The sequence below is a fragment of the Giraffa tippelskirchi genome, chromosome 1, assembly GCF_054371585.1.
Source record: "Giraffa tippelskirchi isolate mGirTip1 chromosome 1, T2T-mGirTip1v1.2.pri, whole genome shotgun sequence".
Classification (NCBI taxonomy): domain Eukaryota; kingdom Metazoa; phylum Chordata; class Mammalia; order Artiodactyla; family Giraffidae; genus Giraffa; species Giraffa tippelskirchi.
The window spans coordinates 213,581,816-213,595,903 of record NC_137275.1 but is presented as its reverse complement, the minus strand read 5'-3'; the positions used below and the strand labels follow the sequence as shown (position 1 = coordinate 213,595,903).

The 14,088-nt window shown below is 46.0% G+C and overlaps 1 protein-coding gene across 7 annotated transcripts in view; it reads left to right on the top strand.

Annotated features, from left to right (window-relative positions):
* Positions 1-14,088, top strand: part of PTPN3 (protein tyrosine phosphatase non-receptor type 3) — a 115,398-nt gene that overhangs the window by 34,734 nt on the left and 66,576 nt on the right. For 5 of the 7 annotated variants that reach the window (XM_081526146.1, XM_081526137.1, XM_081526154.1 and 2 more), the window contains 4 exons: positions 2,010-2,164; positions 7,784-7,891; positions 7,968-8,010; positions 10,614-10,692. In XM_081526146.1, coding sequence (XP_081382272.1) covers positions 2,027-2,164; positions 7,784-7,891; positions 7,968-8,010; positions 10,614-10,692 — 368 coding nt within the window. In that variant the 5' untranslated portion in view covers positions 2,010-2,026. The remainder of the gene's footprint in view (positions 1-2,009; positions 2,165-7,783; positions 7,892-7,967; positions 8,011-10,613; positions 10,693-14,088) is intronic. The other 2 variants (XM_081526160.1, XM_081526171.1) reach the window with 1 other exon arrangement.

The following is a 14,088-nucleotide window of genomic DNA, read 5'->3' as shown; positions in this document are numbered from 1 at the left end:
CCCATCCTTTTCTCCTGCCTGTTCCCACCATGCCATGTTTGTCTATTAGGTTGTACTTTTTTTTTTTTTTCCATGCTATAATCTTGGCTTCAGTTTTCATTTTGTTCATTGATTCATTCAGATATTTATCGACTGCTCCCAGAGCTAGGTGTTGGGAGATGCAGTGAACGAGACCAGACCTGATTCCTGCCCTCATGAAGCTCAGCTTCTAGTGGCAGAAGCAGATATTAAATTCCTCATCATTTATAGATGTGAAGTTATGATGAGCAGTGTAGAGAGCCTATAACAAATGTATGAGTCATTAGGAATGCCAGAGAAGGCTTACCTGAAGAGGTGATCGTCATGCCGAGCGCTGAGGCCCGAGTAGGAGTTACCAAGAAGAGGAGCAGAAGGAGCCTCCCAGGCAGAAGCAATAGCACATGCAGAGGCCTGGCTCATCAGGGAAAGTCTGCAGAAAGTTAATTTTTAAATGAACGTTGACTTGCTCTTAAGTCCTTCATCTTTATCTGCTTTTCCACCGAGTCTTGGCAGATTTACACCTCTGTTCCTAAGCCAAGGAGCTGGCCTGGACGTGCGTGCCTCCTGCCTGCACGAAGTGACTGTGTCCTAGGTTGCATCTGGCTTTAGCCTTGTTAGTCTAACACTTCATGATTGCATTCACTGGTAAAGCCACTTTCCTTACTGTTCCCTGAATATACCATGCTCAGATTGCAAACTGTTCTCTAATTCCCTCTTCATTCATGTTTTTTAAAAGTAAACTCTGTTGAAATATACATTAAAAAAAAAGGCACAATCATAATGATGTTTGATGCATTTTCACAGAGTACATCAGTGTTATTAGCACCCAGTCAAGAAATAGACTATACACACCCCAAAAGACCCCTGTCCACCCCCTCAGTCACTGCACCCAGAGGTAACTGCTATCCCGTCTTCTGTCGATTAGTTTTGCCTGGAGCTGAACTTGGGGTAAATTGAATCATGCTAGGTTATCTGTTGAGTCTGGCTGCTTTTGCTCAACACAACACTGGAAGAAATCCTATCATGTATCACAGTAGTTCATTTATTTTCTTTGCTGTGTAGTCTTTGCATGGTGTGACTCTACTACAGTTTATCCATTCTGGTAAGTCTTTCCCAGTTTGGAGCTATTATGAAGTCTTATGCATGTATTTTAGTAGATAAGTGTATACTTTTCTTTTGGAAATATGCCTAGGAGTGGAATTATTTCACAGAATATGTGTATGTTCAGCTCTAGTAGATACTGCCAAACAATTTTCCAGATCAGCTGCACTAATTTCCATCCTCACTTGCAGTGCCCAAGAGTTCCAGTTGCTCCTCACTGTGGCCAATCCTTGGTTTTGTCTGATTTCCTGGTAGCCATTCTGGTGGGTGTGTGGTGCTGTTGCTTTGAGGTTTCACTTTGCATTTCTTTGACAACTGATGTTCCCATTTTTTACCTACTTGTTTTTTCTCTTTTTGATTTGTGGGAGCTCTTTGTATATTCTGTGTAGTTATTTATTACAGCTATCTCTGTGGGTTGCCTTTTCTTTTAAATAGCCTCTTAATGAATAGACATTCTTAATGTAGTCTAATTGATCAATAAATGTCTTCATATTTTAAATAATTTCTGTACCACATTTAGTTCTGTGGTGCAAAAAAAAAAAATCTTGGGGGTAGAATACACAAATACATTAAGTAGTAAGTAAAGCATAAAAAATTATGGCATGGAAAATATGAATTAGAAGATTTGGACTAGAGAGAGAATAAGACACAAACAAGCCACATAATTCTCTGAATGTGTTATAGTTGAGCAATAAATATTGTCTAAAGCAGCTTAGAAGTCAAAACTCAAAGGGAACATGGTTTGTCATGCAGCTCACATTTATCTGAGGTCTTCAGACGGTTTTGTGAGGGTCCAGGCAGACAGGTGAGGGAGGGATAGGCTGAGAGATACGTTCAAATGGAAACGGTAATTTGCATATTAGAGCTAACAGGCGTGTCTTCTGTTACAGGTTATTCAGCGATAGTTATGACCTCCCGGTTACGTGCGTTGGGTGGAAGAATTAATAACATACGCACCTCAGAACTACCCAAAGAGAAAACACGGTCAGAAGTCGTCTGTAGCGTCCGCTTTTTAGATGGCTTGGTACAGACCTTTAAAGTTAACGTAAGTTCTCCAGATTTAATTTTTTCTGAATAAATGCCCCTAAGAAATATCTTTTTCATCTCTTGGTTTATAAAATGAAGAGAATTATTTTAAAATAAAAGCTTGATGTCTCCGATCTTGCATGTTGAGCTTGAACTAGAAATACCCATAAAAACTTTGCCCACATTCTTGTCCCTACCTGACATATCTTTCCCTCTCTTATTTGTAAACTGTGTGAGTCTTATATGTTACTGCTTCTGTGACATCTTCGACTTCCTGAACCGACTCTCCAGTAATGGTGCCCTGTGTATGCTTTATTAGAGCCCATGTCACATTGCATGAATAATAGTTACAACTATCAGGTTATATATCACTCTTCAAACTTTTGAGCTCTGTAGAATGGTAATAGTGTCATTTTCACTGTGCCTGCCACACAGCAGGTGCTCATTAGATGTGCAGATGGTAAATAGTGGGTCCTCTCTGGAGGGTAATGAGGTGGTTAGCTACCCAGATGGCAGGGCTTGGGGACGGCCTGGCTTCTCCCACCTCAAGCCTGTGGCAGAAGCAGGGGTAGAAATGAGGTCTCTAGTCCTGCGTCGGCAGTGTGATGCCTAACCAGTAGCCGCCCCTGCCACCTCACCCCACCCCACTCACCACCTGGGTTTTTGTGACCTTTGCCTGTCTCTCGCATCCTCTGGCCAGTCCTAAAGGGGTTATCTCCAATCCCAGACTGGCTGCTGGCAATTGCCCCAGCCTGGAAAATGCAGTGGGCAAGGGAAGGCATCAGAAAGAAAAAAGAGAGTGTGGGAGAACCACTGGGGGTTGATAAGAGGCCACAAGAATTTAAAGGGTAACAGAAACTGGGCCTTTCTGGAATGTCCCCTACCCCACGAGTCTGCTTCCTGCCGAGCCCAGGTCACTGTGGACCTGAGCAGGCAGAGAAGAGGGCGGTGGATATGAAGTCACCGCGTGGTGGGTGCTCGCTAAAGGCCCCACAGGTCTCTTGCGGTTGCTATAAACTGACAGGTCAGTTTAGACCTGGCCCTTCTGTTAAATTTACATTGTCCTGGAGCTATTCCTTAGCCGTATATCTTCTTCCTGACAAGAACATGAATGTTTATTCAGCACATGTTTACTGAGCACCTACTGTGTGCCAGGCCCTGTTCTGGGTACAAAGAATACAGCAGTGAACAGAACAGAACAAAATCTGGGTCCTTTTAAAGCTTACATCCCAGAGGGAGGAAATGGACCATAAGCAAATGTGTATTATGTCAGGTGATATTATGTACTTAGAAGAAAAGTCTGGATAACAGGGGTGGAGAGTTCAGGGCAGGGCAAAGGGTGGAGTTGTCATTTGTCATTTTATAGATTAGGGAAGATATCACTTGTAAGATGACATTTCAGAGATGACCTAAAGGAAGTGAGGGAGGAACCCTGTGGTTCTCTGGAGGAAGCACATTCCAGGTAGAAGCAGCAGCAAAGCCAAGGCCCTGAGGCGGGGTTCCCTTAGTGTGGTTACCTAACAGGCTGGACGCCAGTGCGTCTGGAGTGTAATGAGCAAGGAGGAGGGAGCCAGAGATGAGGTCAGAAATAACAGGTGATAGGTTGGTTAGTTTTTCTTCTAATGCATGCGTGAATGCATGCTCAGTTGTGTCTGGCTCTTTGCGACCCCGTGGACTGTAGCTTGCCAGGCTCCTCTATCCATGGGATTCTCCAGGCAAGAATACTGGAATGGGTTGCTATTTCCTTCTCTAGGAGATCTTCCCAACCCAGTGATCGAACCCATATGTCCTGCATCTCCTGCATTGGCAGGCGATTCTTTACCACTGCGCCACATTGGAAGCACTAAAAGCCATTTCAAAAGATTTTTTTTAATATCATGAAATGTTTTTATGAACAAATGAGCTGGCAAACACACATACGCCAGTGTGCTTTTTGACAAAATGTCCCCTACTCCCACATCAAGGTGGACACAGGATTGGAGGAATGAAAACAGCAGATGGTACAAATAGAAGAAAAAAAAAATCAGTAAGGATGGAATATAACATTGTGCTTGATTATTTTCCTATGTCACAACAAAACGTTTGGGTGCAAATAGTTAATTTTTCCTCTTTCCCACCTAAGTCTGGAGAAGAAAAAAACAACTTTTTCTATAATAAAATAGGTGGGGTTTTGCTGGGTTATTTTTTTTTTTTTACTTTTTTAACGTAAGCTTTTTCCTCTTGAGGGGGCAGGGGGATTGTGAAGAGCCTTGTAGGTCATGTTGAGCACTGGCTGTGTTCTGAAGGAGGCAGAGAGTGTTGAAGGGTTAGGGCAGAGACCTGGTGTGATCTGACTCGGGTCTCACTCAGGGTGCTTCACTGACTGGGAGGTGGGGGTGGGGCAAGGGCCGAGACTCTCAGTCTGTGGCAGAGACCATGATCGTTAGACGGGGTGGTCATTCGGCCAAGAGTAAACCAGGCGTGGAAGTAACTTAAAACATGGAACCAGTAGGACCTGGGATGTGAAGAAGCCGCAAGGTGATCCCCAACGTTTCTGACCTGAGCAGTGGGCAAGATGGAGCTGCAACTTATAGAAATGGGAAAGGCTGAGAGAGAAACAGATTTGGGGGCAGAAAGAACCAGTTCTGTTTTAGACGTGGTCAGTTTGAGATGCTTGTTACTTGTCTTCGTAGAGATGTCATTATGTACACAAATGAGCGGAAGGAAGAGTCTAGGCTCGGATACATGTATGGATGTAGAGATGTTATCTCAGGATCACTTGAGAATAGACAGAGGAGATGACTGACGTTTGGTGTTTAAAGGCTGGGGAGATAAGGAGCAAGCAGGAAACTGTCCACGGAGGTGAGGGGAGGCTGAGGGAATGAGAATCCCAAGTGAGAACATGTTTTAAGGAGGAAGAGTGATGAGGACGGCATCCACCCAGAGGTTACGTGGAGCCTCAGAACAGAGCCTGGTGTTGAGCGGACACCCGGGCATCATCAGTCGCTGTGACTGTCACTGCTGCCTGGGCTGCTCCCCTGGCTTCCAGCAGTCTAGTCAAGGCTGACCCGTGCTGTGAATTCAAGGGCCCAGTTGCAGCCTAGAATTCTCGTCACTTTGTATGTGTTTGCTCCTGGGGGTCACATTCAGATTGCTCAGCCCAGGCACTCTCATGACCAGGAGTGGGCATCCTCAGGGAAGCTGGCCTGGATGTCAGCTGTTCTCAGCTCAGCCCAGAGAGCAAGGCTGTCTCGGACAGTGACCTGATGTAGCCAAGGTGACCTCTGGTGAGGTGCTGGGCCTGGAGGTCTCTTCTCATCAAAAATGTGTCTTATTTCGGGTCCTTTTGAGAACTGGGTGAGTTGTGCAGATACTGGAATGATGGATGATGCGTTCCAGAGGGGAGAGAGGCAGTGCAGAGGGCACATGCAGGCTCTGGCATCGGACCCACCTGAGTCAGGCAGTCAGACCACCCGTCAGCTGACGGCTCAAGGCACGGAACCTTTGGGACCTCCATTTGCTTCTCTGCACAGGGAATGTGGTGACGGCTATGTGACGTTGCTGCGCAGATTGGAGATCGTATATAAAATGTGCAGAGTACTGAGGCTGGCTCCTTGTTGATGCCCCTATAGATTACAGTGATTGAGTTTGTTGTTCAATTGCTCAGTCGTGGCCAACTCTTTGCAACCCCGTGAACTGCATGCAGCACACCAGGCTTCCCTGTCCTTCACAATCTCCCAGAGTTTGCTCAAACTCATGTCCACTGAGTCGATGATGTGATCCAACCATCTCATCCTCTGTTGCCCCCTTCTCCTCACACCCTAAGTTTTCCCATCGTCAGGGTCTTTTCCAACAAGTCAGCTCTTCGCATCAGGTGACCAAAGTACTGGAGCTTCATCTTCAGCGTCAGTCCTTCCAGTGAATATTCAGGACTGATTTCTTTTAGATTTGACTGGTTTGATCTCCTTGCTGTCCAAGAGACTCTCAAGAGTCTTCGCCAGCACCACAGTTCACGTTAAACAATATAAAATCATACAACTAATAACTTCAGCAAGGGGAACAGATAGCTCTTGGCATCGTGAGTATCTTGTAATTCAGGGAGAGACTATGTCATGATTTGGAGTGTGTGGACTTGGTCATCTTTTCCAAACCATCCTGACTCCCCTGGGATGGGAGGTGACCTGGGAAGCGGAGGCAGCAGCAGGAGCCAGGGCCCTGGGGCAGGAAGGGGACGTGTTCAGGACACGGGTGTGTCTCGCGTTCCCACACTGTGGGCCAGATAATGTGAGACTGTCCTGGAGAAGCGGCCGCAGGAGGGGGTGACAGTTATCTAATTCTCCCCATCCTGGTCATGGTGACCTGTTTTCAGGTACATCATCTGCTCTCAGGCGCTCAAAAAAGCTGCCTTTGCTAGTTCTCTACATGGTCTATTTCTGACTCACATTGCCCTTAGTTAAAGGGTTGGGTTCAAAGGATTCCAGAGAAGTCTGCCTGTTCAAGAAGAATTTGCAATTCCCACCCCTGTGCCTTTGTGCTGGGCCATCCGCTCGCTGCCTTTGCTGAGTGCCTGCACCCAGAGAGAGGGCGTAGCGCTCAGCCCCGTCACCCTTGCAGACCACAGTCAGGGGCTGCCTGCCCTGTCCCCCAACTTGAGTTGCCCGTTTGTGTTGTCCTCTGTGTTCACTGTGCCCTGAGTGTTCCATGGCGCTTGACACACTGAGTCACGGTCACTGCTTGCACAGCTGGCCTCCCCGGGACGGCAGGAAAGGGACACATGTTGTGGCTCTGTCCCCACCCCCAGCCCTACGCCCGCTCCCTGAGCACCAAGTGGAGAAGGTGGCTGAGCCCTGCTCTGGACGTGAAGTGGGTTGAATATCTCCACTGGCTTCTCACTTCAGATGGTGCAGAGTAGGAAGGCAGATAATCCTTCAGTGTCCCCTGCCAGATCCCTTTGAGGGTACTTCCAATGGCATTTGAGTATTCTTAGCTGTCTTCCTTCATGCCGTTAGAGTTTTCCTCCCTGCATACACTTGCCTGACTTCTGAGGAGCCAACACGGACCGACCTGGATTAGCATTTTGCTGCGGATAATCCGTGAGCAAGTCACACAGAGTTTACTGTCATCAGGATGTCTTAGTTTTCCGATTCAGACATCACTTGGGAATCTCAGTTAAAAGGAAGGAAGAAATCTTAGAAAATTAAATTAATCTCATTCTTTTAAGCCATATCTACCTTAGCCTTATTTCCCATCTGTTCAGTTCTGCTTCTTGACTTGAAATTTATTAAAGCATTCCTTATGGTAGGGTAAGGCTTCCCAGGTGGTGCGGTGGTAAAGAATCTGCCTGCCAGAGCAGGAGACGCAAGAGACATGGGTTCGATCCCTCGGTGGGGAAGATACCCTGGAGGAGGAAATGGCAACCCACTTCAGTATTCTTGCTGGGAGAATCCCATGGACAGAGGAGCCTGGTGGGCTACAGTCCATAGGTCACAGAGAATTGGACATGACTAAGCACATGCGTGCACACATACACGTATTGTAGGTACATGTGTGCATGAAATCTCACCACATGTTTTAATACCTTCTTATCTGCAATAAAGACTCTAGAGACCAGCTCTTAATTTGTTTTAAAATTTTGTCCACTGGACTTTTTCTTTCCTAGAAACAAGATACCGGTCAAGTTCTCCTGGACATGGCTTACAACTACCTGGGTGTGACTGAGAAGGAGTATTTCGGTTTACAGCATGGTGATGACTCACTGGACTCTCCCGTGAGTACCCTCCCTTGAGGACATGCTGGGCTTCTGCAGGGGTTGTTTTTAAATCTTATGTTTTCTTACCCAACAGAGATGGCTTGAAGCAAGCAAACCCATCAGGAAGCAGTTAAAAGGTGGGTGTGAGCTTCCCATTTCCCTTGAACACTAGGTGTTAGCGTATCACGGCCCGTTTCTCTCCTCCAGTTCTCAGCATACCTAAAACATCTGGAACTTGGATTCCAGGTGGCCCAGGAGACATGAGTAAGCTGGCTTCCTCCTGCCTGACTTTTGAGTTAGCAGAGAAACTTCCAAGGCTCAGCCTTCCAACTTTCAGCCCCCAAGGCTCTGCGGCAGCTGTGGGCAAGAGACGGAAAGGTGAAAGAAGGCAGCTAAGAGCAGAGGAACCCACACTTCTTTTTATAGGAAAGAAAGGGGAAGGACGATGACCTTTTTCAGCCCAGTGTGACAGCCAGGATGGGAAAAAGATGATACACACACACACACACATCACACTCTCCCCCCGCCCCCTACCACCGCCAGTCCTTTTCAGCAGCACAGTTCCATTCCCTGGAAGCAGAGGCATGGATAGACAGTGTCATAGATACACATATGAGTATACTCTGTTGCTGTAGGTTACCTTCCAGTTAGGCGGGATGTCCAGCTACACCTCACCCCACTCTCTACCTGGTTTTCCAATCACACTTTCTGTTCCCCTATTTGCACTTTTTGCCCCAAACCTAGCTGACATGCGGGGCCACATACCTGCCTCTGTGCCTTCCCTGGGTCTGTTCCCTCTATTGGGAATGCTCTTCCCTCCCACTTCTCTGTATCCCAGTCTTGCCATTTCTCTTCAATGCCACTCAGATTCCATTTCCTCCGATAGAAGCCCTGCCTCCCTCTCCCCTCCCTTACATTGATCACTGTCTGCGTTGTGCCTCAGAATACCCTCTCCTTCACTCTGAGTTATTGGCCTTTATCGTCCTTGCAAAACGGCCAGCTCTTTGCAATTAGGGTACTTGTCACATCCCTCTTGGTGCTCTCCATATAGGAAGTGGCCAGTAGATGATCGAGGGGTGAAGGCAGGTGGATCTGTACACACAAATGTGCACACCCATGATGACACGCTCCCCACTGGCCTGGTGCCAAGGCGGGAAGGAGTAGCAATCAGGGGACCTGACTCGGATCCCATTGGTGCCCTCACCTGGGGTCAGGGCCTCAGCCCTCTTTCCTCCCGTGAGTTGTGTCCTTGGCATTCTGAAGCACCAGGGGGACCCGCAGAGATGCTGTGCAGGCAATTATGTGCCCCCATTTGAATTCACAGAGGAGTGAGCTCACATGTGCATGGACAGGTGTTGTCATTCATTCTCTTATTAATTCTCTCAGCAGACAGGTCCCGTGCTCAGACTCTGGCATGGTACTGGGCTGAGCTCTGGGAATGAGAGTTGGACCTTGCCCTCAAGGAGCTTACAGCCAAGTGCAGGGATGGAGACGAGGGTAGAAACAGCTCTGGGGTAGACAGCCCTGAGCACGTGATAGGATGCTCTGAGTGCACAGAAGAGGATGAGAAAGGCAAGGAGGCATGCTTGGGACACAGAACTGAGAAGTTACAGAACGGGGAGGTAGGGAGGGGAGCCAGTAGGGCGTCTAGACCGTTGGGAGGACTTATCTATCCCCTGATGTATAGGTCATCAGCCTGCACCCAGAGCTACAGAATCACTCACTGGACCCAGGTACCTGCACAGAGGTATATTTACAGGTACACATACACCATTAGAGACTTTGATACAAGCCAGAGATAAAGACAGAAGTTCTACTGAGATGGGAGGGTGGAGCCCAGTGGAAGAAAGCAGGGTAGAAAAGGCTTGAGTTTCAGAGAGCAAGAAAGTTCTAGAAAGGATCAGTGACTAGATACTGAGTAATAGAGAGGCGAGAAATGGACATGAAGAAGAGTGTGGGATCTTGGAGACAGAATCTGATCGTCTGTTACCACATCCAGCAAAAGAAATGGACAAAGTCTATCCTTACAAGCAAATGGACTCTTGGCTTTGTTGCATAAAATATCTGAGTATGTTAGCTGTGTAATATTTGCTGGTATATGAATCACTTTTAGAATTCACTCTGCATTAAAAGCATGAAATGTTTTCCAGGATCAAAATTAATTTTAAAATGCGGCCATGCAGAATCAAGAGACTCAATTTAGTAATTGTGGTGGTGTCCTTGGCTGTGTGATCTAAGGAAAAACTCTGAGGGGCTAAGTAGCAAGCCTGGTGGCTAAGTTGTTGCACGCTGCAATCGACAGCACCCTAGCCTGTTCATAGTCGTGGCAGTGTTTACATTCAAGAATGTATCTGAAAATATTTGAAAAGTATGGAGTCATTATATATGTGAGAGATTTTCTTTGTGAGTTCTGTTTAATCTGCTAAATTAAGGATTTTTAAAATTCCTAATACAGATGATGGAGTGCAGTGTTTGAACACCTCCCTAAGTTAACATGTTATGGAAAATAGATTATATCTCATTTTATGCTGATGTTGCAAAAATATTTTACTCCTTATAGGCTTGGAGATTTCTGAACAATTAACTAACTCATGCACTCCTTTTGTGAAGCTAGTCCTTTTATTGATGGAAGAAGCTGTGGTCTAGTAAAAAAAAATGCATGACTTACAGGAGAGTAGCTGCTTACATACATTGCCTTTTTTAAAGGGAAAATTTAATTTGTTTTTGAAAAATGTTGTAGGAGGTTTCCCCTGTACCCTGCATTTTCGAGTAAGATTTTTTATACCTGATCCCAACACACTGCAGCAAGAACAAACCAGGTAATAACATTTTTTCTTAAGTTTTCTATTTAGTGTATAAAAATTGAGTAACCACTAAAAAATGTACTCTTCAATTTGTCACTGTGGTCAAACCTTCATTTGGGTATAACTGCAGCAACAGTCACTTAAGATCCCAGTAAAAACTGGGGGGCTTGTATTGAAACTTTAATCAACAGATTAGTTTTCATCTTGAGCCTCTTTCTTCTGATTTAGTGCAGTCCCCAGCATGCTCCTACCACCATCTCCCACCCTCCCCTTCCATCCAGGTTCCTCTTAGAGCTAAGCACCATCTGAGAATGCAAGTATTTTCTACTCCTGCAGGCAGGGAGTTTGTCAAAGTTCTATACCGATCAAATAGTGCAGTGTCTCTGAAGGGCTAGGAGTGAGCTCTTTAGGAGAACCAGAGGTCTCTTAACTGAGAACTTTCTATCAGATCCCCAGCTGGTAGGAGAGGAGGCCGGCCAGCATCTTGCCTCCGCCTCCGCGAATCTGTGAACCAGATAAGGGAGAGAGGGCTGCAAGAGTTGTTTACCCCTCCAGGCTTGGCTCAGGTCCTGGCCCTCTTGTTGTGCTGGCACATGGGTTTTCTGGGTGGGGACCCATGTTTGGAACCAAAGGGCGGGCACAGGAGAGTTGATGATGTTTAAACATGGGCTCTGCAAACTCACCTGACTTCTCCTTCCCCTCCCCCAGGGCATCAGCCAGTCCTTTGGTTATTGAAACATTTGTTTCTCACGGGGAAGGAAACTCTTCCATCTGAAAAAAAGCAGTGAATGTTCAGGATTGTTAAATCCTGTCTTGTGCCCACGGTGGCCATGAGACCGTCACCAAGGAGGCAACATTAACTTGGACAGAAAGTGCTGTTTCATTTTTTTCCTTTTTTTAAATTGGTAATCACATGATCACGTTTTAACTTGTAATGTGTGTAAAGGCCAAATATTATTCTATTACCAGTTTGTCTTCTTTGTACACCTCGTCCCTCTACAATAGAAGGCATTGAAAATTTGACTTGTGTTTACTATCAAGTTAAATTTTAAGCAGATATAAGATGTCCCACATGACTCATTGGGTAACCACAGAACATACATGTGGTGCCTTGAGTTTTCCCCATAATAGCTCTTCACACAGGTGCACTAAGGGGAGGTGTAGGATGCTCAGCCCAGCAGATTAGCTCATGCTGGTGGACGCAAAGTGGTGACATGATCTATGAGATTTCCCCAGGCTACCACCAAATACCGAGTTTTTTTCCAAGTTTTGTTTTAAAATGTCGTGATGGATTATGTGTGTGTGTGTTTTTAACCAGTGGGATTTTTTTTTATCACAACCCCACATATATATTTTGCTTTGTAATATATTACACAGATACGTGTGCATTACTGAAGCAGACATTTCTTGAAACAATAGTAAGTGCAAAGCACCCTTAAGTTTTCTCTTCCCTTCGCTTAAAATGCCAGTTGTGGCTCATTAAATTGATTTTACTACCCACTGAATGGTTCCCACCCCAAGTGTGAACTGCGCTTCCTCCACTAGTGGGTTGTCCCCCCAACCCCTTGTCCTCCCTGAGAGGCTAGTGCCCCAGGGTTGTGGCTCCCAGGGCACCTGAGTGAAGGGATCACTCCTGCCAGCTTAGCCCAGGCGCCCCTCTCCAGGGCCCCTCTCAGGCATCGGACTCCACGTCCATACCCACCAGGAAAGCCTCTTCCTGCTGAGCCTCCCTGGCGTTTGAGGAACACCTGAGGAAATGTAGGGAGCTGAGGATGGAGAGAGGACTCAGAAATGAAGGCTGCCTTCAGATCTTCAAAGGGCTGTCATAGGGAATAGGGAATTAGATGTGCTTGGTGGTAGAATTATAGCCCATGAGTGGAAGCTACCTAAAGGCAGATTTTGGCTCAAGACAAGTAATAGGCTAAATTTTATTCTTACCCAAGTCCCTGGTAAAATTCAGTTTGTCTGTGGCCCTCCTAAAAGTCACCAGTTCCAGACTGACAGCCAGCCCCACCACCCCACCTTCCATCTTAAGATGGGTGGTTGCCCCAGTGTGGAGAAGATTATAACTGTCAGTTCCTGGGATGTGGGCACCAATTTTCTCCTAACACAGCAGGAGCCGTGCCAGCAGCTGCCCCTGTGCCTCCTAAGAGCTGGGAAAACAGCCAGGACTGGCAGATCTTCTTCTTAGTCTGTGCCAGGTGTCCACCATTAATTTTTTTAATGGTCTTTGGTCTTGTTTTTACTTAAATGAAGAATTTTTCCTGTGTTCCTGACCCATAGTATCTTTTTTTTTAATTGAGGTATAATTGATGTACCTATTATATGCAGCATCTTTTTTAAGCCCTAGCTCTATAGCTTATCCAAAAGGAAGTTCCCCTTTAAAGAAATTTTGGTCTCAAGGGTCAAAGAAGGAATACAGAGGTGGTGTGTGTTGTCTCCTGTTTGTTTACCAAGGATCTGGGCAGGGAGGCCTTCACTGCTTTTTTCTGAAGTTGAGGTCATGGACGGGGCAGACTCCAGCAACGAGCGTTTACATTTCTGAAGTCAGACACATGGAGCGTCTCTCTAAATGACTTCCTTTATCCTAATCACTGTCTCTTTGATTGTGAGCCTCCACAACGGCTGTTTCTGATAAATTTAGACCATTCTATATAGACTTTCATGTACTGGCAGTCTCAGAATCAGGCTCCTTTAAGATTCCTACGGAGATCCAAGATTCCTAGGGGCTTGGGCGTCATTCCACTATTCCTGTCTCTTTGTATGATATCCTAGGGTTGACTCAGAGGCATTGCTGAATATACAACAAGGTAGCATTTGGTGAACGGGGGTCTCCAGGTTCCTGTTCTCCTTTATGCCCCAAGGAAGACCTACTGCCTAGCAAGACTCGTCAGTGAAAGTCCAGATTTACCACTGGATTATCTGTGATTCTCTCCCTCCTCTTTTTTCTCTCAGTAGCATTATAGGAAGAGAGAACACTTAATTCCTCTTGAATATCAGCTTGAATAAACATAGGAACAAAGTAGAAAGGACCCGTTGTGTTCCCCTAGGTGGCAGAGAGAGATTTCCGATATGGAATAAGCATGAATCAGCATGTGTATGTCACACCATCCCTCAGTGTTCCGGCACTGAATGCATTAAGAGTAATTGACAATTCTTATAATCAAAGTAATATCAGTTAGGAGATTGATCTTAAGGTTTGTAGTCATTAGACACATAAATTTGTAATATAGTCAGGTGTTTTCATAACACGAGTGTCCAGGTTGAAATAAGACATCACTGACCCCACGTCACCCATCTGAACATCCGTGTCCTCATCAGTAAAAAATGGAGATAGTGGTACCCACTTCAGAGTCCTTCAGTTCAGTTCAGTCACTCAGTCGTGTCCGACTCTGTGACCCCATGGACTGC